The sequence below is a fragment of the Oryctolagus cuniculus genome, chromosome 19 (genome assembly GCF_051225735.1).
Source record: "Oryctolagus cuniculus isolate XC-2025 breed Fujian yellow rabbit chromosome 19, ASM5122573v1, whole genome shotgun sequence".
NCBI lineage: Eukaryota > Metazoa > Chordata > Mammalia > Lagomorpha > Leporidae > Oryctolagus > Oryctolagus cuniculus.
Genome location: NC_142885.1, coordinates 54,607,810 through 54,633,957, shown reverse-complemented (window position 1 = coordinate 54,633,957; position 26,148 = coordinate 54,607,810). Strand labels below are relative to the sequence as shown.

Here is a 26,148-nt window from a genome sequence, read left to right as displayed (position 1 = left end):
AAAAAAAAAAAAAGGAGTTGATCATTAAATTTTTAAAAATTATTTTCAGTTGTATTTGAAAAGGCAGAGAGACAGGCTGGGAGATCTTCCATCTGCTGGTTATTTCAGGCCAAATGCCTGCAATAGCCAGAGCTGGGCCAGGCCAAAGCCAGGAGCTCAGAACTCAGCCGGAGTCTCCCCTGTGGGTGGCAGGGATCTGAAGACTCCAGCCATCACCTGCTGCCTCCCGGAGTGCATGTTAGCAAGAAGCTGGGAATCGGAAACAAAGCCAGGATTTGAACCCAGGCACTCTGGTATAGGATGCAGGTGTGCCAAGTGGCATCTTAACAGATGCACTGGGTGCCTGACCCTATACGTTTTCATTTCTTCTCTTGAACCCATTCCAAAAAGACTTTAATCAAGGCCATTAATAGCCCTGCCCAGAAATCATAAACCCAGGTGATGATTTTGTCTTTCTCGCCTCTGAACAGCACTCAGCCTAGCCAGCTACTCCCTCTTGGACGCCACACCTGGTTACCACAGAGGACGCCGGCCAGGTCCTCCCTGTCTCTTTTGCTGGCTCCTCTTCCATTGCTGTCCCGTCAAGATGATGGTCCTCGGGGCCCTGTCTTGGCCTCTCTTCCTCTCTCAGCCTTTTCTGGGTGACGTCATCCATTCCCATGGCCTCAGTCTCCAGTGTTGTTTTTTCGGAATGGCCTCCAGACTTCCACGTCCAGCCCCCTACTTAACCCCACGGCCCACAAGCATCTTAAACTCGCTCTCTGACTGACCTCATCCGCTTTCCCACAAACCTGCTCCCTGTCGGTCCTGCGTTTCCTCCCACGGAGAAGACAGGCACGGCCAGCTCTCCAGCGACCCAAGCCCGGCACCTGGGCATTTCCCTCTCTTTACAACATCCTCATCGCCCACTTCCGTCGGGTCCACCTCGGAACCCTCCCTAGGCCCCACGTGCTCCACGTCCTGCACATGTCCACCCTGCAGTAGGCTTTGAAGACCACCTCCTGTCTCCGAGGAGAGCTGCCTGTGTCCCAAGCTGGAATCTGCCACTCTGTGGCTTAAAACTCTTCCGTGGTTGCCCATAGCCCTCAGGATCAAGTTCAGGAGCTCAGCTTGGCACTCGTCCGCCTGCAACCGCTTGCCCCCTGTCCAGCGGACCCAAATCCCTCCTCAGCCGCCTGGTCTCTCTCACCAAGCTCTGATCTGCCTCTAGGAGGTCCTACTTCTCAGATATGCCCCCCCCCCCGTCACTTTCCCGTGGCTCCCCTTGCCAGTTTCAGGTTCCAGCTAGCCAGGTTATAACAAACTCTGCAGGTCCACAGACATGTCAGCCTTACCCATCGCAGGACTAGTTGGGTTTCTGCAACATCGTAGGCTCTTCAGGCATAGTTGGTGCATGAACAAATGAGGGACCCCCTAAGCCAAGCCTGAAGGCCAAGTTGGAGATGAATCAGCTGAGACCTCAAGGCTGACACCCAGGCTTGTTCCCCAAGCTCTGTGTCGCCGGACACCTTTTTCTACCAACAGGGATCTATGGAGTCAGCCAGAGCCGTCGCAAGGACACAGAGCAAGCCGGAAAGAGCCCGCCCTAATCAGGTGGCGATTATAATCACCCCACCGACAACCTTGCTCCTCGGGAGGTATAGAACCCCAGGCCTGGAGGCGTTAAAGACCCAGGCAAACTGCTGGGATCTTTTCAGGGTACCCTAGACAGTTTTCCCAGGAAGTAGGGAGAAGTTCTTGCTTTGTCTCAAGAAGGCAGGGGTGGCAGGTGAGACGTTTGTGTCCTGGGCCTGCACTGCCAAGTTTGTTGTTTTTCTCCTCTCCCTACCCAGTTCAAAAAATTTCTTGAGTCAGGAAAGAGTAAAGGGAGGGAGTGCGGAAAAAAACATAAGCCCTTTGGGGTGTGGCAGCGGTGGGATTCGAACCCACGCCATCGAAATGACTGGAGCCTAAATCCAGCGCCTTAGACCACTCGGCCACGCTACCGCCCAGTTGGTGAGGCTGCTGCTCAGCCTATATTAGTCCGATGACGCGCACGTCTCGCGCTCAGCAAGCCCCGCCCCCGCAGGTGTGCGCATGCCCGAGGCAGGGCCGGGCTCTCTAAGGCCTCAGCTTCCCGCGGCGTTTTGGAAACAGTTGTTTCGTGATCAGCAGCAGTAAGTCAGTAAGAACACACCGTTAGGAACGAAAGAAGAGTTCCTAATGGTTCAGTCTTACTCGCAGGTGCGTTTGGGTTTGAGTTTTTGCATTTTCCATGGGCGTAATACCGCGTGAGGCCACCTGGGGGCAGTGCCGCGCTGCCGCTCCCTCCTGGCTGGGCCTGGGTTTGCAGCTCTGATGTGCAGTCGCCCCTACTGCCCTGTGTGGCCTCCTGGGCTGGCCCCTGCTCTTGCCATCACGGGCCCAGGCCGGAAAACCGGTGAACTTTGTTCTATCATCCCCATTTCAGACGGCCCAGCCTCCCAGGACCCAGGTCCTTCTATGCAGGTTATTTCGGGGTGTGTGTGTGTGTGTGTGTGTGTGTTGTAGGAAAATGCAACAAATACGGAGCCCAACAAAACAGAAACAGACTTCCGTTTCCCACCATCCCGAATGGTGAACATTTTTGCTTCAAATCTTTTTAAAGATTCGATAGAATTCAGGTTTCCTTGGATACCCCCGAGTTCTACTCCCCTTCCTTCTGCCTCGGGAATTTTCAGTCCTTTCGGACACGTTTTCCTCATTCACATTCAGGTAGGGTTACTCCTTTCCTTGCAGCCAGCAGAAATCCAGGGGTAGATACAGGCCATCCCTCCATGCGCGGGGCAAGCTGCGTGATGGCCCCCAAGAGGCCCACGTCCACGCTTCCAGAACACCAAACACCTTAGGTGGCGAACAGACTCTGCAGGTGTGACTGGGGATCTTCAGGTGGGCAAGGCAGCCAGGGCCAGCCGCATGGTCTCAGTGTTTGTCACAGGGCTCTTCCTAAGAGGTGAGGCAGGGGTTCCAGGAGGAGATGAGGGGGGTTGAGAGCAGAGACCCCCACCGCGGGCGGGCCTGGTAGTGCTGCGGAAAAGGCAACGACCCAGTTCTCCCCCAGCGCCTCCAGGAGGAGCCCGGGTGTCAACACCTTGTCCCTTGAAGCCGCTACAGCTATTACCACAGCAACGAGAAACCCCTATAGGACTTCCGTGGTCTGAGCTTTGGGGGCCTGTGTGCCCTTGGGAAAGTCCCCTCTGTGTGAGCCTCCGCTGCTTGTAGTGGAGGCACAGTGAGGGCACAGGTGGATGCTGTAAGGATTACGTTTGTTCTGAGTTTTTTTAAGTTTATTTACTGGGGCACCGCTATGGCACAGAAGGTTAAGCCGCTGTCTGCAGCGCTGGCATCCCATCTGGGCATAATAAATAAATAAAAACAAAAGATTACAGAGAGAGGAGAGACAGAGGGAGATCGTCCATCGGCTGGTTCACTCCCCAAATGGCCACAAGGAAGCCAGGAGCCAGGCGTATGGGTTGCTGGCACCCGTACTTAACCTGCTGCACCACAGCACCGGCCCCTGTGCTGGGAGTTCATGCCCTCACGGTCTGTCAGGCACTGTCCGTGCTGGAGAATGGAGCAGACAGAGCAAATGTGGGAATGTGCGCCCAGCACTTATTTTTATATTTGTAAGATTCTTTATTTGAAAGGCAGCATATCAGAGAGTGAATCTTCCACCTGCTGGTTCACTCCCCAAATACCTGCAACTACCAGGGCTGGGCTAGGCTGAAGCCAGGAGTCAGGAGCTCCATCCAGGTCTCCCCTGTGGGTAGGGCCCCAAGGACTTGGACTTGGACCATCACCTGCTGCCTTCCTAGGCACCTTAGCAGGGAGCTGGACCAAGATCAGAACCAGCGCTCTGATGTGGGATGCGGATGTCCTAAGCAGTGAGGGCTTAACCTGCCACAGCACAGATGCTGGCCTCGTGTCCAGCATTTATCTGCCTCTCTAGCACAGGCTGAAAGCAGTGGTGACAGGGGACTCCAGCTGGTCTGGCTACATATGAGCATTTACGCATCTCTCCCCGGATGATGCTGAGCCCTGCCTGGAGCGGCAGGCGATGCCATCTCGTTCACCCAGAGCTCAGGGCCCAGGACAGTGCTGGCAGCAAGAATATTCCTTGAACAATGATGTTGCTCTCTTGGTGGAGGCTACCCCACCTTGTCACAGGAGCCTGGAGCCAGAGGCAGGTGCTGCCTGCCCTAAGCACCCACGGGACTGTGTCCACGCAGGGCCAGACTGTGGCTGGCTTTTCTAGGTCATCTCCCTGTGGCCCAGGGAAGGAGGCAGAGTTCTCTGTAGGTGATCGCCCTCTCCACAGACTCGCAAAAGAGTTTTCCAGTCCTTGGATCATCTGCTGGCACCATTCGGTCCTCCAGCCGTCTTTCGTCACTTAATTCTGGTTAACATTTGTCCTGCCCCTTGGACGCCTGATCAGGCAGAAACGGACCTTAGCGGGGACCAACGGCTGTTGATGGAGTTGTTCAGAGGCCTGTGTGCCCTTTGCCAGCACCCTGCAAATCCAAGAGAGAGGCCAGGCCCTCGGCCCACCCACTCTGCCCGGCCTTCCTCCCCGGCCACGCCTCCCAGGGGCCTGCTGACTCAGCCTTCTTGCTGACTTATTCCTTCAGGGCTGACGCGGGGCGGCTCCCATGCAGAGCCCAGCCACAGCCAGGCGAGGGTAGGCAAGGAGGCTGCAGAAACCAGGGCAACCTGGCTCTGTTTGCCTTTTGTTGTGTTTGGAAGGGGTGTTTAAAAATAACTTTTCCAAAAGTGGCCAGTGTGCCTTCCCTGTGGACACCCAAGCAAAGAAAGCAAGTACAAGAAAAACACAGAAAAACACAATCACCTGTCTCTTCTCCAAGCCTGTTATAAACTCTGTCCTCCCTTGGGTAGGGAGAGCCGGGTTTTGCCTTTGTTCCTAGGAAATGCAGTGCTGCCTGTTGTAAGCTTTTACACTATGAAGCCGCAGGTCTCAGGCTCCAAGGGAAATTCTCGGGCGGAGACGCCCCAGCACCCCTCAAGCTCAGAAGGAACTGCTGCGCCAGGCTTTGGGGGCCACCCTTCCAGATCTTTCCTGTGCAAATACAGAGGCCCCCAGCACGGGTTGCTCAGTCTCGCCCCACCCTCATCCCAGGGTTTGCTGGCTCAGGGTTTAAGACATAAAGTCACCTGCAGCAGGTACGATGCCGCCTCAGCAAACCTCATCCCGCACTGAGGGCCTGGGTTCAAGTCCCAGCTCCGCTCTGCAGCCCAGCTTTCTGCTAGTGCACACTAGGCGTCAAGTGCTTGGGCCCCTGCTGCCCATAGGGGAGACCCAAATTGAGTTCCAAGCTCCTGGCTTTGGCCTGGCCCAGTTCTGGCTGTTGTGGGAAGATAGAAGATCTCTCTCCCTCTCTCTCTCTCTCAATGAAAATAAGCACTTTTTTAAGAATAAGAAGACAGGAAGGTGGTCATTTCATAGCAGGCATCCCTAGGCTACAGGTGGGCCAGCCAGGGCCTCCGTGATGAGTGTACTCACCCTACAAAGGCCTGGGATCCTCGAAGCCCAGGACTGTGCTGCTTACAAAGCTACAGCCCACGCCCACGGTGCTGGGGAGCTAAGCAGTGGACACTCCAGACTGTGGCTGCCCTCCTCCCCGAACCTGCAGCTCTCCTAGCCTCCCTGAGCCTTCATGAGGATCACACCCTGTGTGCTGTGAGGGAAACAGGCACCAGACCCAGGCTGGGCTGTGGCCCCTGTGATGTGTGCTGTCTTCTGTGGTTGCGCCCCAAGCTCCGTGGTCAGGAGACAGCGGGAATCTGCGGTTTTTGTTTTGGCAACAACTTTATTGTGATATAATTCACATACCCAATACACAGTTCACCCATTTTAAGTATGTAATTCAATGACTTAAATTTTTTTAATCTATTTTTTTCTTTATTTAAAAGGCAGAGAGACAGAGGGATCCTTCCGTCTGCTGGTTCACTCCCCAAATGTCTGCATCAGCCAGGGCTGAGCCAAGCTGAAGCCAGGAGTCCCGTATGGGAGGCCAGTGACCCAAGGACGTCAGCTGCCACCTGCTGCCTCCCAGGGTGTGCATTAGCAGAAAGCTGGCTCTGAAGAGGAGGAGCTGGGACTCGAACCAGGCAGTGTGATATGGGATGTGGGTGCCCCAAGTGCAAGTGGTGTCTTAACTATTTCGTTAAACACCCACCTCCAAATCAGTGGATTTTAGTTAAGTCCCAGAGCTATGCAGCCATCACCCCCTGCCTACCTGGGGGCCACACAGAGAGAAAGAGACACAGGGAGAGGAGAGAATCTTTGGGTCTCCCACATGTGTGCAGGGGCCCAAGGACTTAGCCATCTTCTGCTGCCTTCTCAGGCACATTAGCCCGGAGCCAAGTAGAGCAGCCAGGACTCCAACCGCCGTCCATACGTGGAAACTTAACCTGCGGCCACAGAGCCGACCCCAAGCGGGTTCTTAAAAAAAATTTTTTTTAATTTATCCTCATTTTATTTGAAAAAAGGCAGCGAGACAGAGACAGGCGTGAGAGATGTCCCATCCACTGTTTCAATCCGCAATTACTTGAAACAGCTGGGGCTGGGCCAGGCTGAAGCGGGGAACCGGGACCTCAGTGTGGGTCTCTATGGGGGCAGCAGGCACCGCCGCCTCCCAAGTGAACATTAGCAGGCAGCTTGGATTGGAAGCAGAGGAGCTGCAAACCCAGGCGTCCCCAGCGACGTCTTCACTAAGCCCCGGCCACGCCGGCCCCCTGGGGGTCTGGTTTCTGTGCCTCCCCCTGCAGGAAGTGGCTACTATACTACCTCCTAGCGCCTGCCTGGGAGCCAGTGAGGGCAGGGGAGGGTCGGAGGGGGCCTTCGCTTAACGCTGTCAGTTTCCTTAACACCTGGAAGTCTTGGCTGCTCCTCCCTCCCTCTCTCCTGGGGGAGGGGAGCCTTGTTCTAGCCCCTCCCCACTCTGACCACTCTGCGTGACCGCCCAAAGCCCGACGATAGGCTACGGTATCAAACTTAATAAATGCAACAGTTACAATTTTTATTTCTAATATAAAACTCGTAAAATTTCTAAACTTTCACCAGAAACTAGAAGACTATAACATAAAAATATTATATTCACAATAGTTACTGTTAGTTTTCCTCTTGATGTCTTTCCATTGTTATCCATTTATTCCTTGGGTATTTATTAAGCATCTACTACGCCAGGCCTGGGTCAAGAGTCTGGAACGCAGCCACTTGCCAGACAGGTGAGGAACGCCTGCAGGACAAACTCAGCAGGTAATTGCACAAGTAACGGCAAGTGTCACACCCCTCCCTGCCCTGCACTGCCCATCCAGTGGACGGGGCTGTCCTCAGGCCGACGAGCGGGCCGGGAGCTGGGGACGGGAGCGGGGAGCCGGGAGCGGGGAGCGGGGAGCCGGGAGCCGGGAGCCGGGAGCCGGGAGCGGGGAGCCGGGGAGCCGGGGAGCCGGGAGCCGGGGAGCCGGGAGCCGGGAGCCGGGAGCCGGGAGCGGGGAGCCGGGAGCGGGGAGCCGGGAGCCGGGGAGCCGGGAGCCGGGAGCCGGGAGCCGGGAGCGGGGAGCCGGGAGCCGGGGAGCCGGGAGCCGGGAGCCGGGAGCCGGGAGCGGGGAGCCGGGAGCCGGGAGCCGGGAGCGGGGAGCCGGGAGCCGGGAGCCGGGAGCGGGGAGCCGGGGGCCGGGAGCCGGGAGCCGGGAGCCGGGAGCCGGGGGCCGGGAGCCGGGAGCGAGGAGCCGGGGAGCCGGGAGCCGGGGAGCCGGGAGCGGGGAGCCCGGAGCCCGGAGCCCGAGCGCAGCGCCGCGGCTGCAGGGGCGGCGCTGGCCACCGGGGGGCGGCCAGGAGAGCGTCGCACCGTGCGCCCTCGGGGCCGCAGCCCCGCCCCGGCCCCAGCCTGGCCCCAGCCCCCGCCGCGGCTCAGCTCCTCGTCCGACTCAGCGCCCCAGGATCGTCCCAGGATCGTCCCAGGATCGTCCCGTGCGCTCCGCGCGGCCCCCGGCGCCCCAGGATCGTCCCGCGCGGCCCCCGGCGCCCCGCTCGCCGCTCCCCTGCGTCCTCGGGGAGCCCGCCTGCCCTGCACCCTGGAGCGCCGAGCCGCGAGCCTTTGCCGACTTCCCCGGATCCTCGCGGCCGTCGGGAGCGGCTGCCGTGCTCCGGTGCCCCGGAGAGGTGCGTGCGGGCCGGGCCGTGCGCCGCAGGCCTTGTGCCCCGCGGTGCAGCGGGACTGGGCTTGGAGGCGCGGAGGGAGGGCGGGGGCTTCGTCTCTGCCTGGGGGACGCTCCGCGGCTCAGTGTTTGCTCCAGTGGAGTGGGAGAGCCGTGCCGGTTAGCGGTGGTGACCGCGCGGGGTCAGCCGAGGGTGGGCGCGGCGCGGCGCGCCAGCCCCCTGCGGGACCCGAAGCGGCACCACACACACACACCCCAGACCCCGAACTAGAGGCGTGCGTGGCCCGAATTCCCGGAACCCTCGGCCCAGTGTAGACGCGCCCTGGCTGCATTCATTGTTGGCCGCGGAGCGGGTGTTGGCAGGCGCCTCTGCCTTGTGCGCCAAAGCCGGGCGTTAACTTGCGAGCGCCTCCCGGGTAAGCCCCGGCCTGCGGCGCCTGCTCGCGGGGTTGTTGGGGCCCGCGCGGTGCAGGGCAAGAGCCACCCCTTGGCGACGTCCCCCAGGAACCCGACTTCCGGGGCCTCCCTGCCTCGAGGCCACTCAGCCGGGCAGGCAGCAAGAAATACCCCCGCGCAGCCAACAGCGGGGCTGGCGTCCTGCGTCCACGTTTTGACTCGCTCACCCTGGTCGGGCTGCTTAGCGTCTCTGGCCCTCAGTTTTCTCATCGGTGAAATGGGTGCAGTGTTAGCCGTCCACGTCTTGGTGTCGTCAGCAGGACTGATGTGTCAGTCCGTGTCAGGTGTTTAGAACAGTGCTGAGCACACGGTGGCTCAGATCAGATGGCTGAGAGCCCCAGACGGGCCGCAGAGTGGCAGGAGCTGAGTGACATAATTTGCCCCCCCCCGATTTTGCCGAGGAGGAACCCCCACTCTGAAAGCTCCCTGAGTGGGAGCCAGCCACGGGGACAGCAGACTCTGATAAGCAGGATGGACCGAGTGGGTTGGGAAGGTGGGGATACTGAGCGAGTCTGTGGGAGCTGAGTGGGGGTGGGGAGGGTTATCCGGAAGGCTTCCCGGAGGAGGTGCTGGGAAACACGCCCCGGGAAAGGAGGTAGGGGCTAGAGGTGGAGGTGGGGTGGGGGGCCTCCCTTCTCCCAGGCCTCCTTCGAACTTGACTGTTCCTTTCTGCATTGAGTTGTTAATTCAGCAAATACTGTGAGGTCACCTGATGTTGGAGGTGGTGGCCCTGCTGGGGGGCGGGGGCGGGGCCAGCAGGGGATGTGAGGGAGGCCAGAAGTCCGGTCCTCAGTTTACCTTGACCGTCTGCACGGTGAGATTTATAACTTGAGTGCTTTTTGTGACCTAGCAATACTTGGAAAATTAGGGACTTATCACTGACTTGATTTTTAAAACACCCTGGGTGGGGGGGCTACCTGGCTTTCGGTCTATGGGATGTTGGGATATGAGGGGGAGTTGTGCGTGCCCTTCTCCTGCCCAGGGGGCAAAAGTCTCCCCCTTCCCTGTTTGCTGGGTGAGTGCCGTGGACTCTGGGGAGAAGAGGGAGGCCCAGCCACAAGCAGGACGGAGCCTGGATCCCCGATCGCCGTGGAGCAGAGCCCTCACCCCTCCCCTCCCTTCCCCTCCCCTCGTGATTCCCGGAGAAGACAGCTGTGAGTGGTCTGTTGGCTGTGCTTGCCCCTTGGCTGAGCTGGCCAGGCTGCTCCCCAGGGCCAGGGGACTTTAGGCTTATGCTCTTACACTGCACGGATTCTCCTGAGAATCTTTGGCAGGATTGGGGTGGCCGCTGGGACTTGGGGAGCTACATGGAGAAGGCTCGGGTGAGCAGAAGAAACCACTGTTCGTCCCAGCGCTTTCTCCAGGGTTCGCTGCTTCTGGTCCGATTCTTATACCAGGAGCAGAGGGGGGTGCCTGATGAGGACCGGTCAGAGTGCTCTGGCTGGCGTGAGTACGTGATGAGGACTGGTCAGAGCGCCCTGGCCAGCGTGAGTGTGTGATGAGGACCGGTCAGAGCGCCCTGGCCGGCTTGCCTAAAACGTGGAAACATTTGTATCAGCGGAGGTCCGCTCTGCTGACCCGGAAGTGCATATCTGGAGAGCGGAGTGGAGTAGCAGGTGCTTTGCAGGTGAGCCTGAGACCCAGGTGGGTCCTAGAAGGTGCTTGGAGCAGCCACAATGCTCACACCTGGGCAGGAAGCAGTCTGGGCCTGCAGGTGCAGGTGTGTGTGTGTGTGTGTGTGTGTGTGTGTGTGTGTGTGGTGTCACAGTCTTGCAGCCAGGGCTGATGGACGCAGGGAGGGGCGAGTCAGCGACACGCTGACTTCAGGCAGAAGGCCCAGAGCTGTGGCTCACCCTGGGGAGCCTTGTCCAGGGCGGGAAGCTGGGACGCTCTCCAGAGGTGGCCAGCACTAGTGGCTGGACTGCTGGACATTCCTCTAGGCCTGGGGTCCTCAAACGGCCCCTACAGGACTCATGTAGTTGATTGTAATTTTATAAAGAAACTTTTTGTTTAAAGATTTATTTATTTCTTTGAAAGGCAGAGTTACAGAGAGAGATTGACTGATTCCCATCTGGTGGTTCACTCCCCAAATGACCACAATGGCTGGGGCTGGGCCAGGCGAAGCCAGGAGCCTCGAACCCTATTCAGGTCTCCCTCATGGGTGGCAGGGGCCCAAGCACTTGGGCCCTTAGCAGGGAGTTGGATGGGAAGTGGAGCAGCCCCCAGCAATGGTTAGCCCTGGGCTACCCTTTACTATAAGTAGGTCTGGAATGAGCTTAGCTTATTTGCATATCTAGCAGGTTCGGCGGGAAGTGATGACTGAGTTCAAAGCCCTGTACTCTGCCTGCACCAGCTTCAAACCCAGCCCCCCACTTTCTAGCCATGTGATACAGAGCAAGTCACTTAACCTGTTTCTGTTTCCTCATCTATAGGAGGAAGCAAATATTCTCCTGGAGTTCTGGGGAGGCTGCCTGGGGGAGGCGACATCTAGGCAGGCTTGGCGGAGGGTGGGGGATGAGGCAGGTGAACGAATTTTACGGGTGAGGAAGCTGATGTTCAGAGAGGTTCAAGTAAATTGTCCACAATTTTCTCAGCGAATAGTGGTAGAGCTGGGACTTGAACTCAGATCTTTTCAACCCCGGGGTCTTGCTTGGATGGATCCTTGGTGCTTTCCGTGTCTTCTGGGATCGAGGCTTTCCCACTCAGTGCCCCTGCCCCTGGGTCAACTAACTGAGCCCCTTGTAGTTAGAACCCTGTTGTCCCCGCTCCTCCGCCCGCCTGTCCCCAGCTATTCCTTCACGGGTGTAGCGTCTCTTGGGCACCGATGGCGCACGGCGGCATTGGCTGGGAGCGGGAGAGGAAGCAGACACAGCCCCTTTTGTTGGAGACGCTGGCATGAGCGGGCCACCAGGAGGGCTGTGCAGACACGGCACTGCTGTGAGAAGTGAGACGTGCTGTTTCCGCGGTCTGACCTGCCAGGAGGACACCGTGTCCTGGGGACACCAGGAGGTGCCGGGTGGAGGATTAGGCTCATGTTCAGATTCAAGCCCTCTGGTGCATTTTCTAATGAAAGCTGTAATTACGGTGTTGCCTGCTTCCGATTCTAAAATGCATTTTGCTCCCCTCTGAAACGTTTGGCTAGTCCTGTAACGGGACACTTTCCTGTGAGCAAAACACGGTGCACGTCGGTGGTATTTTTGGAGCCTTTAGCACAGCGAATCCTGACTTCTCTTTTCGGTTTCTGTAGCAGGTGGTTGTTCACATCCATGCATAAGCTAATTTCTCTGTCTCTTTATGGTGTGGGTGGAGATTTAGTGTGGGTGGATATTTGGTGTGTGTTTAAGATTTTTTTTTAAGATTTATTTTATTCATTTGAAAGAGTTACAGGGAGACAGAAAGGGGGGGTTCCATTCGCTGGTTCACTCCCCAAATGGCCCCAATGGCAGGAGCTGAGAGGGTCTGAAGCCAGGATCCAGGAGCTGCTTCCAGGTCTCCTACGTGGTTGCAGGGGCACCAACCCTTGGGCCATCCTCCCGGCTGCATTAGCAGGGAGCAGCCAGGACAGGAGCCAGCGCTCTGGTATGGGGTACAGGTGTTACAGGCAGTAGCTTAGCTCCGGTGTGGGGTGAGGGTGTCACAGGCAGTGGCTTAGCTCCGGTGTGGGGTGCGGGTGTTACAGACTGTATCTTAGCTCCAATGTGGGGTGCGGGTGTTATAGACAGAGGCTCAGCTCCAGTGTGGGGTGCAGGTGTTACAGACAGAGGCTTAGCTCCAGTGTGGGGTGGATGTGTTACAGGCAGTGGCTTACCCTACTCGCCACAACACTGGCCCCAGAGATTCGCTTTTTACAAGAGGGGGAGGGCGGGTGAGGGAGGGCTCTCAGAATCCCACTAGAATCGTTCCGGAGCGGGCTCCTCGGCCCCTGCCCTGGCCCTGCTGACATTTCCACCGGAGAATTCCTCACAGTAGGCGCTGTCCTGTCTCCGCCTGCTACATGCCAGCTGCACGCTCACAGTCACGGCAACCCAAGAGTGCCCCAGCCTTTGTCCGCTGTCCTTGGAGGGGACAAAGCTATCCCGGATTGAGAGCCACTGTGCTCTGGACGGAGCTTCCTTGCTGAGACCGATTTCGCCAGTCTCGCGGCATGAAGCAACGCAAGGCTGCTGAGTTGCAGTTCTGGGGCTCAGAAGCTGCACAGCCGAGGTGTCAGAGGGGACGTTCTTCCCTTGCCTCGTGGCCCCTTGGGCCACCCTCTTCACCTCTCTCTCTTTTTTTTATTATTATTATTTTATTTTTTTGACAGGCAGAGTGGACAGTGAGAGAGAGAGACAGAGAGAAAGGTCTTCCTTTGCCGTTGGTTCACCCTCCAATGGCTGCCGCGGCCAGCGCGCTGCGGCCGGCGCACTGCGCTGATCCGATGGCAGGAGCCAGGAGCCAGGTGCTTTTCCTGGTCTCCCATGGGGTGCAGGGCCCAAGCACCTGGGCCATCCTCCACTGCACTCCCTGGCCACAGCAGAGGGCTGGCCTGGAAGAGGGGCAACCGGGACAGAATCCGGCGCCCCGACCGGGACTAGAACCCGGTGTGCCGGCGCCGCTAGGCGGAGGATTAGCCTAGTGAGCCGCGGCGCCGGCCCACTCTTCTCTCTCTTTGCTCTGTGCTGTCGTCACATCCTTTCCTCTAACTCCGACCCTCCTGCCCCCTTTGCATAAGGACCCCTGTGAGTACTTTGGGCTTCCCAGGTAATCCAAGACAACCCCCTACCCCCAACTCAAGCCTCTTAGCCTAATCACACCCAACAGTCCCTTTTGCCATTAAAGGTAAAATCACAGACCCTAGGGGTTAGGGTGATGGGGGGTGGAGACACTCTTCTGAGGGCCTCCTGGACTGTTGGGTCCCTGGGTGTAGTGGAAGTGCTGGGTTGGGGGCAGGGAGGGCAGTGGTTCGGGGCTGCAAGAGTGGAGCAGTCAGGACAAAAACAACTGGTGCTGTCCAGTGCCTGATGTCTGTGAATGCTCAGAGCACCCCCTGGGGTCAGGGGGCTGCCCCCTTTTTTACCCAGGGAGGGTTTTCTGGAGGTAGGAAATGTGAGCTGGATGTGGAAAGGGGCAGAGTGCGTGAGAAAGCGTCCTGGGCAGGGGGACCTGCAGGATCTGGGGCAGGCGGGTCAGGAGAGCTGGGTTGTGAATGGGGACTGGTGCTTGCCGGGAGGGGGAGGCAGAGAGGAAGGGGCACCTTGGGGATAACCGACCGTCCTGCTATTCTGGCATGAAGAGGGCCCTTCCTCCCAGTAGGTTAATTGAATGTTTATTGACGAGTACTTACCACACGCTGGGAGTGCAGACATTAATAAGACACTGACATAGACTCTACTCCATGCCTAGTAACTCCTAGTGTGCATCGCCAGGAAACAAAGTACAGGAGGTGGGCGTGGAGAGGTGGGGTGGGGGCGTTGTGGCGCAGCAGGTTAAGCCGCTGCTGTGATACCGGCATCTCTTGTGTCAGCACCGGGTTCTGATCCCAGCTGCGGGGCTTCTAAATCCAGCTTCCAGCTAAGGAGTCTGAGAAGCAACAGATGATGGCTCAGGTGCTTTATTTATTTGAAAGGAGGGGGTGGGAAGAGATGGGAGGGGAATCTTCCATTTGCTTTTTCGCTTCCTAAATTCCCCGACATCCAGGGCTGGGCCAGACTGAAGGTAGGAGCTTGGAACTCCATCTGGGTCCCCCCGTGGATGGCAGGGACCTGCCATCACCTGCTGCCTTCCAGGGTTCACGTGAACAGGAAGCGGAGCTGGCACTCCAACCCAGGCACTCTGGTAGATGAGGGCAACCCCTGCGGTGTCCTAACCGCAGGGCCAAATTCCCACCCCTGTTTCTTGTTGGAAGGAAACAGGAATGCAGCCGGGACTCAGTGCACCTGGCACAAGCCGGCTGCAGCCCAGGGCAGCCTTGCTTTGCCCGGTTTCCTACTCTAAGATAACTTTCAGAGGCTGGCAGTCGCTTCCCCTGGGCCCCGCAGCTCCTGTCATTGGCAAATGAGATGGTCCCCAGTGAGTGTTTTGCGTGTGTGGTCTGTCTTACTTCCGGAATAGTTAAGCCTTTTTGCGGCTAATGGGAGCAGAGGTCTCTTCTGCTTTCTTATCACCCATCTGCAGCACAGAAGCTGCCCCATCCCCCTCTCTGATGGCGAGAGGAACTCCGCTTCTACTTGGTAGGAGGAGAGAGAGTTCTTGGACCAAGAGCTAAAGGAACCCCAAAAGACCTACCTACCAGTGTAGGAGGTGAGGAAGGGTCGTGGTGAGGGGAAGAGAAGCGAAAGCGCCATTTATCACACCAGGAAATCAGCAAGACTAAAGCAGACAAGAAACAGTAGGGAAAGTGTGGGGAGCAAACCGGACTAGACTGAGTTACTGGAATTAAGACTTATTCTATGCATCTGCTCTCCCACAATATGGCGCTGGGAGAGAAGTAAACAGCTTCCGCACAGCTGCCTCCAGTTCAACTAATAAACTGTAGGACTTGCTCCTGATTGGAGAGCAGCGTACTCGGCGTGTGGGCAGCCGAGTTGGGATTGGCGGAGGAGGACTATAAAGGAGGAGAGAGACGGCATGCACCAGGAACATCTATGGGGAACATCTAAGGGAACCCGTGCAGCCCCCGAGAAAGCCGGCCGGCGGTGTGCCGCTCCCCTGCGGAAGTGGGGAATGTGGCCAGGGGGAACTGCCCTTCCACGGAGGTGGAAGGGATAGTAGCCAACCCGGGAAGAACCAGCAGCAAACCCGGGGAGGGCTGAGCAGACGAAAGAACAGCGCAGGGTCCTGTGTTGCTCCTCCACGAAGAGGGGGAGCGACAGGAAAGCATATTATTTAGAGATGTGGAGCTATCTGCTAGGGGTGACACTGAAAACAGTTGGAAGTGGTTGCCTCAAGGGGTCGGAAGTAGGGCTATCCATGCACAGTTCAAAAGTTGTTGACTAGAGTTAGACATTATCCAACCTGTGTGGTCATGCAAAGTAGCCCTTGTGAGAAAGGTGTGCTATTTTAAGTGTTATTCATTTTTCCTTTTTTTTTTTTTTTGAACGATAGGGAGAGAGAGAGGTCCTCCATCCACTGGTTCATTCCCCTAATGCCTGGCAACAGCCATGGCTGGGCCAGGCTGAAGCCAGGAACTCCATCTCGCTCTCCCAGGTGGGTGACAGGGACCCAAGTACTTGGGCCATTTCACCTGGCCGCCTCCCAGGGTCTGCATTAGCAGGAAGCTGGAATGGGGGTCAGAGTCTGGGACTCACCAGGCCATCTCATGTGGGATGCTGGGATCCCAAAGATTTTTATTTTTAATTATGTGCTTTAATGAACGTATTTTTTTAAACGAGATAGAAATAATATACAGCAGTCCAGGGTGGCAGAAAACCCATTTGTAGAACAAGCTAGAGCATTTTCCCTGCCCCTCAAAAAGGCAGGACTTATTGTGTCCTAAAATTCAGAAGTCCAGATGGGGCAGGTAGTTTGGCTTCTGACCCGATTGGAGTCTGGGTCCCAAATGACGCCAGCACTGTTCATTTTTCTCTCCACCCTACACCTTCGCCATATTTGCGTCGTCTAAGATTGACAGCAGGAGATTGACCACGTCTTCTAACCGCTGAAGCGAAAGCCCCAAGCTTTCTCTCTGATTGGCCAAAATTGGTTCGACTGGAGTCACGTGACCGCCTTTGACGCAATCACGGAGGCCATGGACGCCTCTCTGCTGTGATTGGCTTAGATATGGATCACATGGCCCATCCGCTCCACCCACCTGGGCGAGGATCGGGAGGGGCGTGTCGGTCTTCAGAAGCAGGTGCCAGAGAGGAGGCGGTCGATCAGTAAGTGTAGGTCCGCTGTGGTTACTTTGAGGACCTACCTGTGAGTTCTGCTGTGCCGGCTGCATGTGTGCGCTCCGGCCGGCTCAGGGTGCCCCATGTTGGCTCTGGGACGCTGGCTCCCAGGAGTAGGGAGGGGACGCCCAGCGCCTTTTCTACAGCAGAGAAACAACTGCTGGGGTAGAGCCCTGAGGGAGGCCAGTGGCCGCTGTGGCTGAACCCACAGGCCTTGCCTGAGGCGTTGCTAGAGGAGTTTCTTGCCCCTGTGTCTGCCAGAGGAGCCCTGTAAGTAACAAGACACAGCGAGAGCTGTGGTTTGGCCTGGCCAGAGCCTAAAATAGTCTGTTCGCTGAGAACCCTGCAGATGCTCGGCTTTGCTGCCAAGCGGACAGCCAGGTCCCCAGCCTGGCAGGGACCCAAGGCTCAGCCCCTTTGGTCTGTGATCATAAAAATGACGATAATAATAGCTAGTGTGCCTCCGCGCTTGCTCCCTGTGAGCACTGTCACCGTCGTGGAGTGGGTTCCCCTCTGCACCCCAGTTGATAGCGAGGAAGCTGAGGGTTAAGAGGTGCAGCCATGCGGCTGGGAAGTGGCAGGGTTGCGGCTTGAGCTCGGGCCTGCTTGACTCAGCGCCTTCGCCCTAGAGTTATTTCCCCAGGCTGTGTCAGCGACTGGGGCAGGAAGATGTGGATGCCCGAGTGAGGGCAGCGGGGACCTGGAGAATCCCAGAGTCTTGGGGCTGGGCTCCTGCTCCCAGTCTGAGGCTCTGCCCAGGGGAGCAGACTCCTGTAGACTGAGGGAGGCCCACGAGGGACAGAGATTCCGAGGAGCCTGGACATGCTGGTGGTGTTGGAACAGGCATCGTGGAGCTCCGAGGGCCCCTTGCCTGTCTGGGGAAGCCGACGTAACACCAGGGGCAAACATGGGGGCAGCTGTCAAGTGAGGACCCTGGATTGAGATCATGGTTTTCCCAGGCTGATCCTGCCCGAATAACCATCAGTTTGTTGTTTAAGGGATGCAAGTTACTATGAAAGGGGAGAGAAGGGGATACGGGACCAGATAGAATTAGCCAGTGGTAAGGGAAAAAGGAAAATTACAGTACGTTACACAGGCTTAGGTATCAAAGTAGGGAGCCTGAGAGTCTCCTGCTGCGGTTATACTGCCCTGTGATGTGAGAGACTCAGGCTCTCTCTGTCTCATGGCTCTGCCAGCCTCAGCAATGGCCTTAAAGAGCCATGCAGATTGCATCTGCATTCCAGTCGTAGGAAGGAGGCCTCCTTTAAAAGCCATTTTTAGAGGGAAGGCATTGGGTGCAGTGGTCAAGTTGTCCCCGTGACACCTTCATCTCTTAATCATGAAGGCTTGCTCCACTCTCCATTCCAGCTGTTCATGCAATTCCTGGGAGGCAGGGTGATGACTCAAGTATTTGAGTCCTTGCCACCCATACGGGAGATCTGAATAAAATTCCTGGCTCCTGGCTTGACCTTGGCCCAGCCCTGGCTGTTGCTGGCCTTTGGGGGAGTGAACCAGCTGGTGAGTGACCTCACCCTATCTCTCTGGTGCTCTCGCTCTTGCATGCTCTCTCTTTCTCTCTGCCTTCCAGCAAAACAAAGAGAAATCTTTTCTTGACACCGCACACAGCCCATCTGCCTGTATCCCATTGGCTAGAACTTGGTCACATGGCCAAACCTAGCTGCAAAGGATCTGGGAAATGTAGGCCTTCTCCTGAGTGGACATGTACTTAGCCCATAGCTGTGGGGAGCAACTCGGACTGGACTAAGTTACTGGAATTAAGACTTATTCTATGCATCTGCTCTCCCACAATATGGCGCTGGGAGAGGAGGCAACAGCTTCTACCCAGCTGCCTCTCACCAACTTGACAAGCTGCAGGAGCTGCTCCTGATTGGAGGAGAGCAGCGTACTCGATGTGTGGGCAGCCGAGTTGGGATTGGCGGAGGAGGACTATAAAGGAGGAGAGAGACGGCATGCACCAGGAACATCTAAGGGGAACATCTATCTGAAGGAACACCTGTGCAGCCCCCGAGAGAGCCGGCCGGCGGTGTGCCGCTCCCCCGCGGAAGTGGGGAATGTGGCAGGGGGAACCGCCCTTCCACGGAGGTGGAAGGGACGGTAGCCAACCCGGGAAGGACCAGCAGCCAACCCGGGAAGAACCAGCAGCAAACCCAGGGACGGCCGAGCAGACGAAAGAACAGCGCAGGGTCCTGTGTCGTTCCTCCACGAAGACGGGGAGCGACAATAGCCAGTGACTTGTCACTATGGAGGGAGGAGGAAACAGCTCTCTAGGGACAGCAGGCACTGCCCCAGATGCGTTAAGAGCAAATTCATGACTACCCAGAGAAATCAGGTCGTGTCTCTCAGTTCGCTCAGTGCCAGCCACTGTGCCAGGGCAGGGTCACTGCTTGTTTGCAGCTGCTTTTGTCGAAGGGAACAGTGGGTCTCTGGTGAGTTATAGTCCAGGACTGGGTTCTGGTCCCAAGTCCTCTGTGAACCAGTGTGGAACTCAAGCCACTTCCCTGCTAAGCTGCCCCCAGTGCAATTGGGAGCGTTGACAAGATGAATTAATTTGTCAGGTTGACCAGATCACTGGCAGCGGAACTGGGATTCGTGCCTTTGACAACCTGGTTCCCAAGTCTGAGCTTTTTTTTTTTTTTTTAATAAGATTTATTTATTTGAAAGGCAGAGTTACACACACACACACACACAGAGCTTCTATCCATCAGTTCACTCCCCAAATGGCTATAACAGCTTGTGCTGGGCCAGACCAAAGCCAGGAGCCTGAAACTCCATCTGGGTTTCCCACATAGGGCACTTTCCCATGTGGGCCCAAGCACTTGGGCCATCTGCTGTTGTTTTCCCAGGCACATTCACGGGAAGCTGGATCGGTAGTGGAATAGTGGGGTCTCGAACCAGTGCCTATATGGCATCCCCACATTGCAGGCAGCGGCATAACCCACTGTACCACAGTGCTGGCCCCGCATCTGAGCTCTTAACCCCTGAGCCACACAGCCTGGATGTCTGCAGGCTGAGGCTGTGGGTCCCACCCCTCCGCTGACACCACCCTGGCTCCCAGAGGCTGCTGACCTGGCTGGGCAGCTGGCAGCTGTCGGCACCATGCTGTGTTGGTCAGCAGGGGACACTGGCCAAGGGCTGACCAGAGCAGAATGGATGCCGGGGCTCACAGAGGTCCAGAGCCCAGAGCAGATTTGGGTAATGAGCAGGGTCAGGTGGCTGTGGTATTGGCTCCGGGCCTGTGACTGTGTATCGCCCAGACGATAAGAGACAAACCTGGGAGTTGACACTAGTTTTCAAAGTATGAAGCGGAGAGGAATCGATGTAAGGGCAGTTCAAGAGGAAAAAGAATATAAAAAGAAAAAAAAAAGACACAGTGCAAATGTAGAATAAAAATAACAAGAATGCATTGTACAAAGGACAGCGTAGCAAGAATGCATTGTACAAAGGACAGCGCAGTACAGCTTCCTGGAATCTTGATTCCCAGTTCGCAGGTTGCACTGAGTTTGGATAGAAATGTATTTCCTGCTTCGTTAGCCGTGGAGAAAATGCCAACACCTCCGATCTAGAGGACAGCTCACCTGACGGGCAGAGCTGCTGAGAATAATTGGAATTACTGGCTTGACCTAGAAGAGGAATTTATCGTTTTGTGTTGAAAGCAGTCTGGCTTTCTAAGAGTCGAGGCAGTACAGACGTGTATGAAACTGGGAAAGGCCCCCCAGCTGCCAGCCCCCTGGCCACTAAGCAGCCCCTGAGCTCCCCCAGGAAAGGCACAGTGCACGCACAATGCCCCTTCCTTTCCTTCTCGCGCAAGTGGGATCATCGCAATACACCCGGGCTTCTACAACTTGCCTGTACAATGCTGTCGCTTCCCGCGACTATCTTTTTTATACTTCGGTCTTATTGAAGTGTAATTCTCACACCTCCCAATCCACCCCTTTGAAGTTTCCAATCCACGGATGTTTCGTAAGTTCAGTCTTGTAGCCACCACCACATGAATCTTGGGACCTTTTCTTCAACTTGTAAGAAACCCAGGCCCCTTGGCAATCATTCCCCATTCCCTCCCAACCTCCAGTCCTGGCAACCACGAATGTACTTTTTGTTGCTGTAGATTTGCCTTTTCTGGAACTAACTTACTTACTTACTTACTTACTTACTTACTTTCTTTCTTTCTTTCTTTCTTTCTTTCTTTCTTTCTTTCTTTCTTTCTTTCTCTCTCTCTCTCTCTCTCTCTCTCTCTCTCTCCCTCCCTCCCTCCCTCCCTCCCTCCCTCCCTCCCTCCCTCCCTCCCTGCCTCTCTCTCTCTCTCTCTCTCTCTCTCTCTCTCTCTCTCTCTCTCTTTCTTTCTTTCTTTCTTTCTTTCTTTCTTTCTTTCTTTCTTTCTTCTATTTATTTGAATGGCAGAATTACGGGGCGTGCGGGCGGGGCTCTTCCGTGTGACCCAGCACTCAGATACAGGATGCTGGCATCCAGGGGGCAGCTGACCGCTGCAGACAGTACCCCGGAAGGCGTTTGGTTTTATTTGGCTTTGGAGGGGAATTTCTAGGTGTGTTGAGCAGAGCAGTCACAGGGTCTGATGTCTGCTCTGGAAAGATCACTCTGGTTGCATCAGAGCCATTCCTTTTCCCTTCATTGTTCCAGTATTTCCAAGCAGTGACTTCTCAGAAGTGGAATGACTGGGTTGGGTGGGTTTGGACGTTTCAAAATTCCTGGAGGCTACCAGCTGCCTCCCTGAAGACAGCTTGGGCTTTTATTCCAAGGGTGCTGGTTCTCCCGATGCTGGGGCCCTGCAGGGTGAGGTGCCCGGTGGTGCACCTGCGCCCCAGCACCCACTCTCTGGCCTGTGCTTCCCTTGCAGGGCCTCTGCTGCTGCACTTGCCCTGGAACTCTGGCTGTGCCGCGTCCCCCTTGGGTAACACGGGCACCCCTGGAACATGGCCGACGAAGACCTTATCTTCCGCCTGGAGGGCCTTGGTGGCCACCAGTCCTCCCAGACTGGCCACGACGGTGATTCTGATGCAGACAGCGATGAGGAGGAAGGTTACTTCATCTGCCCCATCACAGATGACCCCCAATCCAACCAGAATGTCAATTCCAAGATCAATAACTACTACAGCAACCTAACAAAAAGTGAGCGCTATTGCTCCAGCGGGTCCCCAGCAAGCTCCTTCCACTTCAAGGTAAGTGAACGGCTCACCTGCCCCTCGGGATGGTGAGTTAAGGTCCCTGGTTGGGGTCATCTCTGATTCTAAATCCTGGCCAGTGCTGGGTCTGGGAGGATGCTGTTGGTGTGAAATAGGTCTCTTTACCTTAGAGTGGGGTTCAGGTAGCTGCTTGGGACCCACTACTACTGGGATGGAAAAACCTTTGAGTCGTGCCCAAAGTGGTTTTATTTTTTTTTTAAATAAATAAATAAATCTTAAAAAAAGAAAGAAAATGTTCTTTCCTATGCATATGGGGACACTTTGAAAAGTCCATGGAAGGTGGAATTACAGATAATTTTATTTTGATGCATAATGCTTTGGAAATTCAGTTTTTTTTTAAATAATAGGCATTCTCCATGAACTATTAGAAGACTCCCCACATGCGTGAATTTCAAAATTTCTTTGCACCTAAACAAACGTACATTTTCATGCCATTTTCTGTGAACATTTTATACATATCCAAGCAAGTGTTTAATTTATAAATAGAAGCGGTAAGGGATTAATGACAATGGCTAAAAATAAAATAAAACAGTTACCACAGTCTACTCTAGTAGATGTTATGTGAATGGGGGCTCGCACTCTCACAATGCCTGATTGTACTGCATGTGTGCGTGGGCTTCGCCACTATCTTCTGTTGACCGTGGGTAACTGAAACCACGGCACTGAAACCTGGGGGGGGGGGGCACCTTCGTGTCCACCCATTGATGCGCATAAATGTGGTGGCTCTGTTGGTTGTTGGTGACCGTCCTCTCATGATGTACCTGTTGTTAATTAAAAAAAAAAATTATTTAATGACATGCTATTACTGACATGCTTGCTTTTGTAGGAAGCAGCCTGGGTACTTGATTTCATAAATTATTGAAACCTGCACTTACTCATTGCATGTCATGTATCTGAAACCAGGCTGTGCATTGCACACAGAGAGGCGAATAGTTAACGGATGTGATTGTTCCCATCTGTGCAGCAGAGACACAGAAGTAAAGGCGGAAGTGTAATGGTCTGTTAGTTACTTAAAAATGTTTGAGGTTCTCCTCTAACATTTCCAGCTATTCTGTGTGGTTACTACCGTGGAGGATAGACCACATTCTTGTTCATCAGTGTTTTCAAAAAATACTATTCATTTATTTGCCAGGCAGGCAGAGGGGGAGAGAGAGAAAGAGAGAAACAGAGCAAGCGAGCACACACTCCTATCTGCTGCTTCACTCCCAAATGCCCGCAACGGCCGGAGGACTGAAGCCAGCAACTGGAAACTCAAACTGTGTCTCCCGTGTGGGTGGCAGGAAGCCGGCCACTTGAGCCGTCACCTGCTAACCTCCCTGAGAGCACTAATATTAGCAGGAAGCTGGAATCAGGAGCTGGAGCTTGGTGTTGAATCCAGACACTGATGTGAGACATGCATGCCTTAACTGCTAGGCTACCCACCCACTCCTAATCAGGATTCTTTAAATAACCTTGAATTGTGTATTGTACACAGTAAGTACTTACTAAATGTTAACTTCCCTTTCTGTTCCCACATGCCAGTATATGACCCCAACTGTTTGTTGTTGGCTTTCAGAATTCATGGCTTTTAAAGCTTTTCCACAGATGAACTCCCTTCTTCCAAATTTATTTGCTGATAAAACCTCAGAATGGGAAGTTTCCACCTTGAGTGTCTTCTGCCTTGTCCAGTTTTGCATGAAAGATTTTGATGCCCTCCCCTACGTCTGTGTGTACGTGGATACAGGGGCATGATGTCAGATGTAGTTTCTCCTGTTAGTGTGGCCAGGAAGCCACTGCTTGGAGTTGGACATCCTTCTTCTGGGAGGGTTTGGAAAAGGGCACCTGTCTGTCAGGGGTTTGTGTTCATACCACGAGTCGGGGAGGTGAGAACGTGATTGAGCTTGGTGTAATAACTGCTAGGGAAAATGAAAATGCAATGCCATTGCCTTGTGTAGCCTTTACAGACAACAAGGATTTTGTGTGTGTGTATTTATTTATTTATTTGAAAGAGTTGGAGAGACAGAGAGAGAGAGAGAGAGAGAGAGATCTTCTAGCCACTGGTTCATTCCCAAAATGGCCACAACGGCCAGGACTGGGCAATTCCACAGCCAGGAGTTTCATGTGGGTCTCTGACACGGGTGGCAGGGGCCCAAGTGCTTGGGCCGTCTTCTGCTGTTTTTCTCAGGCCATTAGTAGGGAACTGGATCAGAAGTAGAGCAGCCGGAACATAAACTAGTGCCCATTTGGGATGCTGGTATTGCAAGCGGGGGCTTTACCCACTGCGCCACAGCACCAGCCCCAAACAGCAAGGATTTGTTGTGGGCACTTGGAGCGTTCATTTTTTTCCAGATCCTTGTCTCACACGAAGTGCAGACACGTATAAGATGTATAAAGCAATAATAGAATTTATTCAGAAGGTGAGAAAATGAACACACATGCACCGGGTGTGGTGTGAGCAGTGGGCAGAGGATTGCCCAAAAGGAGGGGGGTTAGGGAAGAGAGAGAGGGTGCTTGTGCAGCACCTCCGGCCATGGTCCCCAGAAAAAAGAGCCATCCCCAAACTTGTAGGCCTCTTTTATGAAGTAGGGGCAGCACCCGTACAGGAGTGATCCCACCTGGGAATTTTATGGTACTTCCGCAAGTTCCATATGGAGTTTAATATCCATATTTTCATGGGGTTTCCCCTTAGGTCCTGGATGAAGCAGATGTATCCCGGGAAGGTGGGCATTTTGATTGACAAGTGGGAGCATGGAATTAAATAGGGGGGCTTGCAGCCACTTCCAGCTCACGCAGACTTAACACTGGCTGCCTGCCTGTTCACCCCACATCAGATTGGGGAGGGCATTTAGTGCAGCTTGTAATGCCCTCACTCGTATCGGAGTGCCTGGTTCGAGTCCCTGCTTGTCTGCTTCTGATCCGGTTTCCTGCCAGTTCACTTGGGAGGCAGAAGTTGATGACTCTAAGTACACGGGTGCCTTCTACCCACATGGGAGACCTGGACTGAGCTGTGGGCTCCCGACTTTGGCCTGGCCCGCTGCGTCCTGGTTGTTAAGGGCATTTGGGGAGTGAACCAGCAGATGGTAAGTTTCTCTGTATCTGTTTCTGTCTCTCTGCCTTTTAAATAAAATGAAAACAAATAAAATTTTAAAAAATGAAAAAGAAAACTCTGGGAAAAGAGTGTAGAGGGGACAGAATTGTGGCACAGCTGAGTAAGCCACCACCTGGACACCCATAATGGAGCACTGGTTCAAGTCCCAGCTACTCCACACTTCCAACCCATCATTCATCTTCCTGCTGATGTGCCTGGGAAGGCAGCAGATGATGGTGCAAGTACTTGCGTGCCTGCCATCCTCGTTGAAAACCTGGATGGAGTTCAAGGCATATGGCTTCACCGTGTCTCAGCCCTGGCAGTTAGCGGCCATTTGGGGATTGAACCAGCAGGTGGAAGTCTCTCTCATTCAAATAAATAAACCTTTTATTAAAAAAAGTAGAAATGGGGCTAGTGCTGTGGCCTAGTGAGTAAAGCCACCATCTGCACTGCCAGCATCCCATATGGGCACTGGTTCCAGTCCTGGCTGCTCCACTTCCGATCCAGCTTCCTGCTAATGTTGCAGGAAACCTGGTGAGAGGGTCCAAGTTCATGTCTTGGTGTCGGTGAGAGCGGACACAAGGGTGCAAGTAAAAGAAGTTAAGTTTTAGGGAAGTAAGAAGTCGAAGCTTCGAACAGTATGATTGGAGGGGCTGGGAGGACGAGAGAGACCAAGCTGCTGAGGTCTCGCAGTCTAGGGGTATCTGTACGGCTTTAGCGCGTCATCTCCCAAGAGCAGAGGCAGCGGTCATACATTAGCCCCTATGAGGGCTCGGGCAGTCTTGATGGAGCCTTTCCTAACTTGTTTCTGCTGAACCCAGATCTCGTTGTCTGTTGGCAAATATTTGTCAAGATGGGCTTCCGTCCCTTTTGTATTGTGTACATGCTGGGAAGGGGCTGCGAGATGGAGTCAGTCTGGCCTGCTTCTAGTCCTGGACTGTCTCATTAATGCGCCTGGGAAAGCAGTGGAAGATGGCCCACATGCTTGGGCCCCTGCAACCCTGTGGGAGGGCTCCTGGCTCCTGGCTTTGGCCTGGCCCAGCTCTGGCTGTTGGGGCCATTTGGGGAGTGAACCAGCAGATGGAAGATCTCTCTCTCTCTCTCTCTCTCTTTCTCTCTGCTGCTGCCTCTCCTTCTCTGTAACTCTTTCAAATAATAAATCTTTAAAAAGCAGAAACAGAGAAAATGAAAATTAAATGGTATATAAAAACAGTATCTGTTAGTACTGCACCCAAAATGCTCACTTGGGAAAACTCTTTTTTTGTTGTTTTTTGTTTTTTGTTTTAGAAAATAATTTCAGTTCTTGGCGATGTTGAGTGATTTTTTTTTTCCTCTCAGGGCT

General features: G+C 54.8%; 1 protein-coding gene and 1 non-coding gene across 13 annotated transcripts in view; one reads left to right on the top strand and one right to left on the bottom strand.

Moving 5' to 3' along the window:
• Positions 1–1,904: 1,904 nt before the first annotated feature.
• TRNAL-UAG (transfer RNA leucine (anticodon UAG)) lies at positions 1,905–1,986 on the bottom strand. Its single transcript has one exon. It is a non-coding gene; the product is annotated as a tRNA-Leu (tRNA).
• Positions 1,987–2,077: 91 nt separating this feature from the next.
• The window catches only part of EEF2K (eukaryotic elongation factor 2 kinase), a 69,486-nt gene continuing 45,415 nt past the window's right edge, over positions 2,078–26,148 (top strand). The window contains exons 1-3 of one of the 12 annotated variants that reach the window (XM_070064605.2): positions 2,078–2,223; positions 7,223–7,294; positions 21,394–21,715. In XM_070064605.2, the coding sequence (XP_069920706.2) occupies positions 21,470–21,715 (246 nt within the window). In that variant the 5' untranslated portion in view covers positions 2,078–2,223; positions 7,223–7,294; positions 21,394–21,469. Of the gene's footprint in view, positions 2,224–7,207; positions 7,295–7,768; positions 8,201–9,399; positions 9,467–10,254; positions 10,280–13,346; positions 13,371–15,740; positions 15,838–16,426; positions 16,791–21,393; positions 21,716–26,148 lie in introns of those variants that run through there. The other 11 variants (XM_089321548.1, XM_070064604.2, XM_070064606.2 and 8 more) reach the window with 11 other exon arrangements.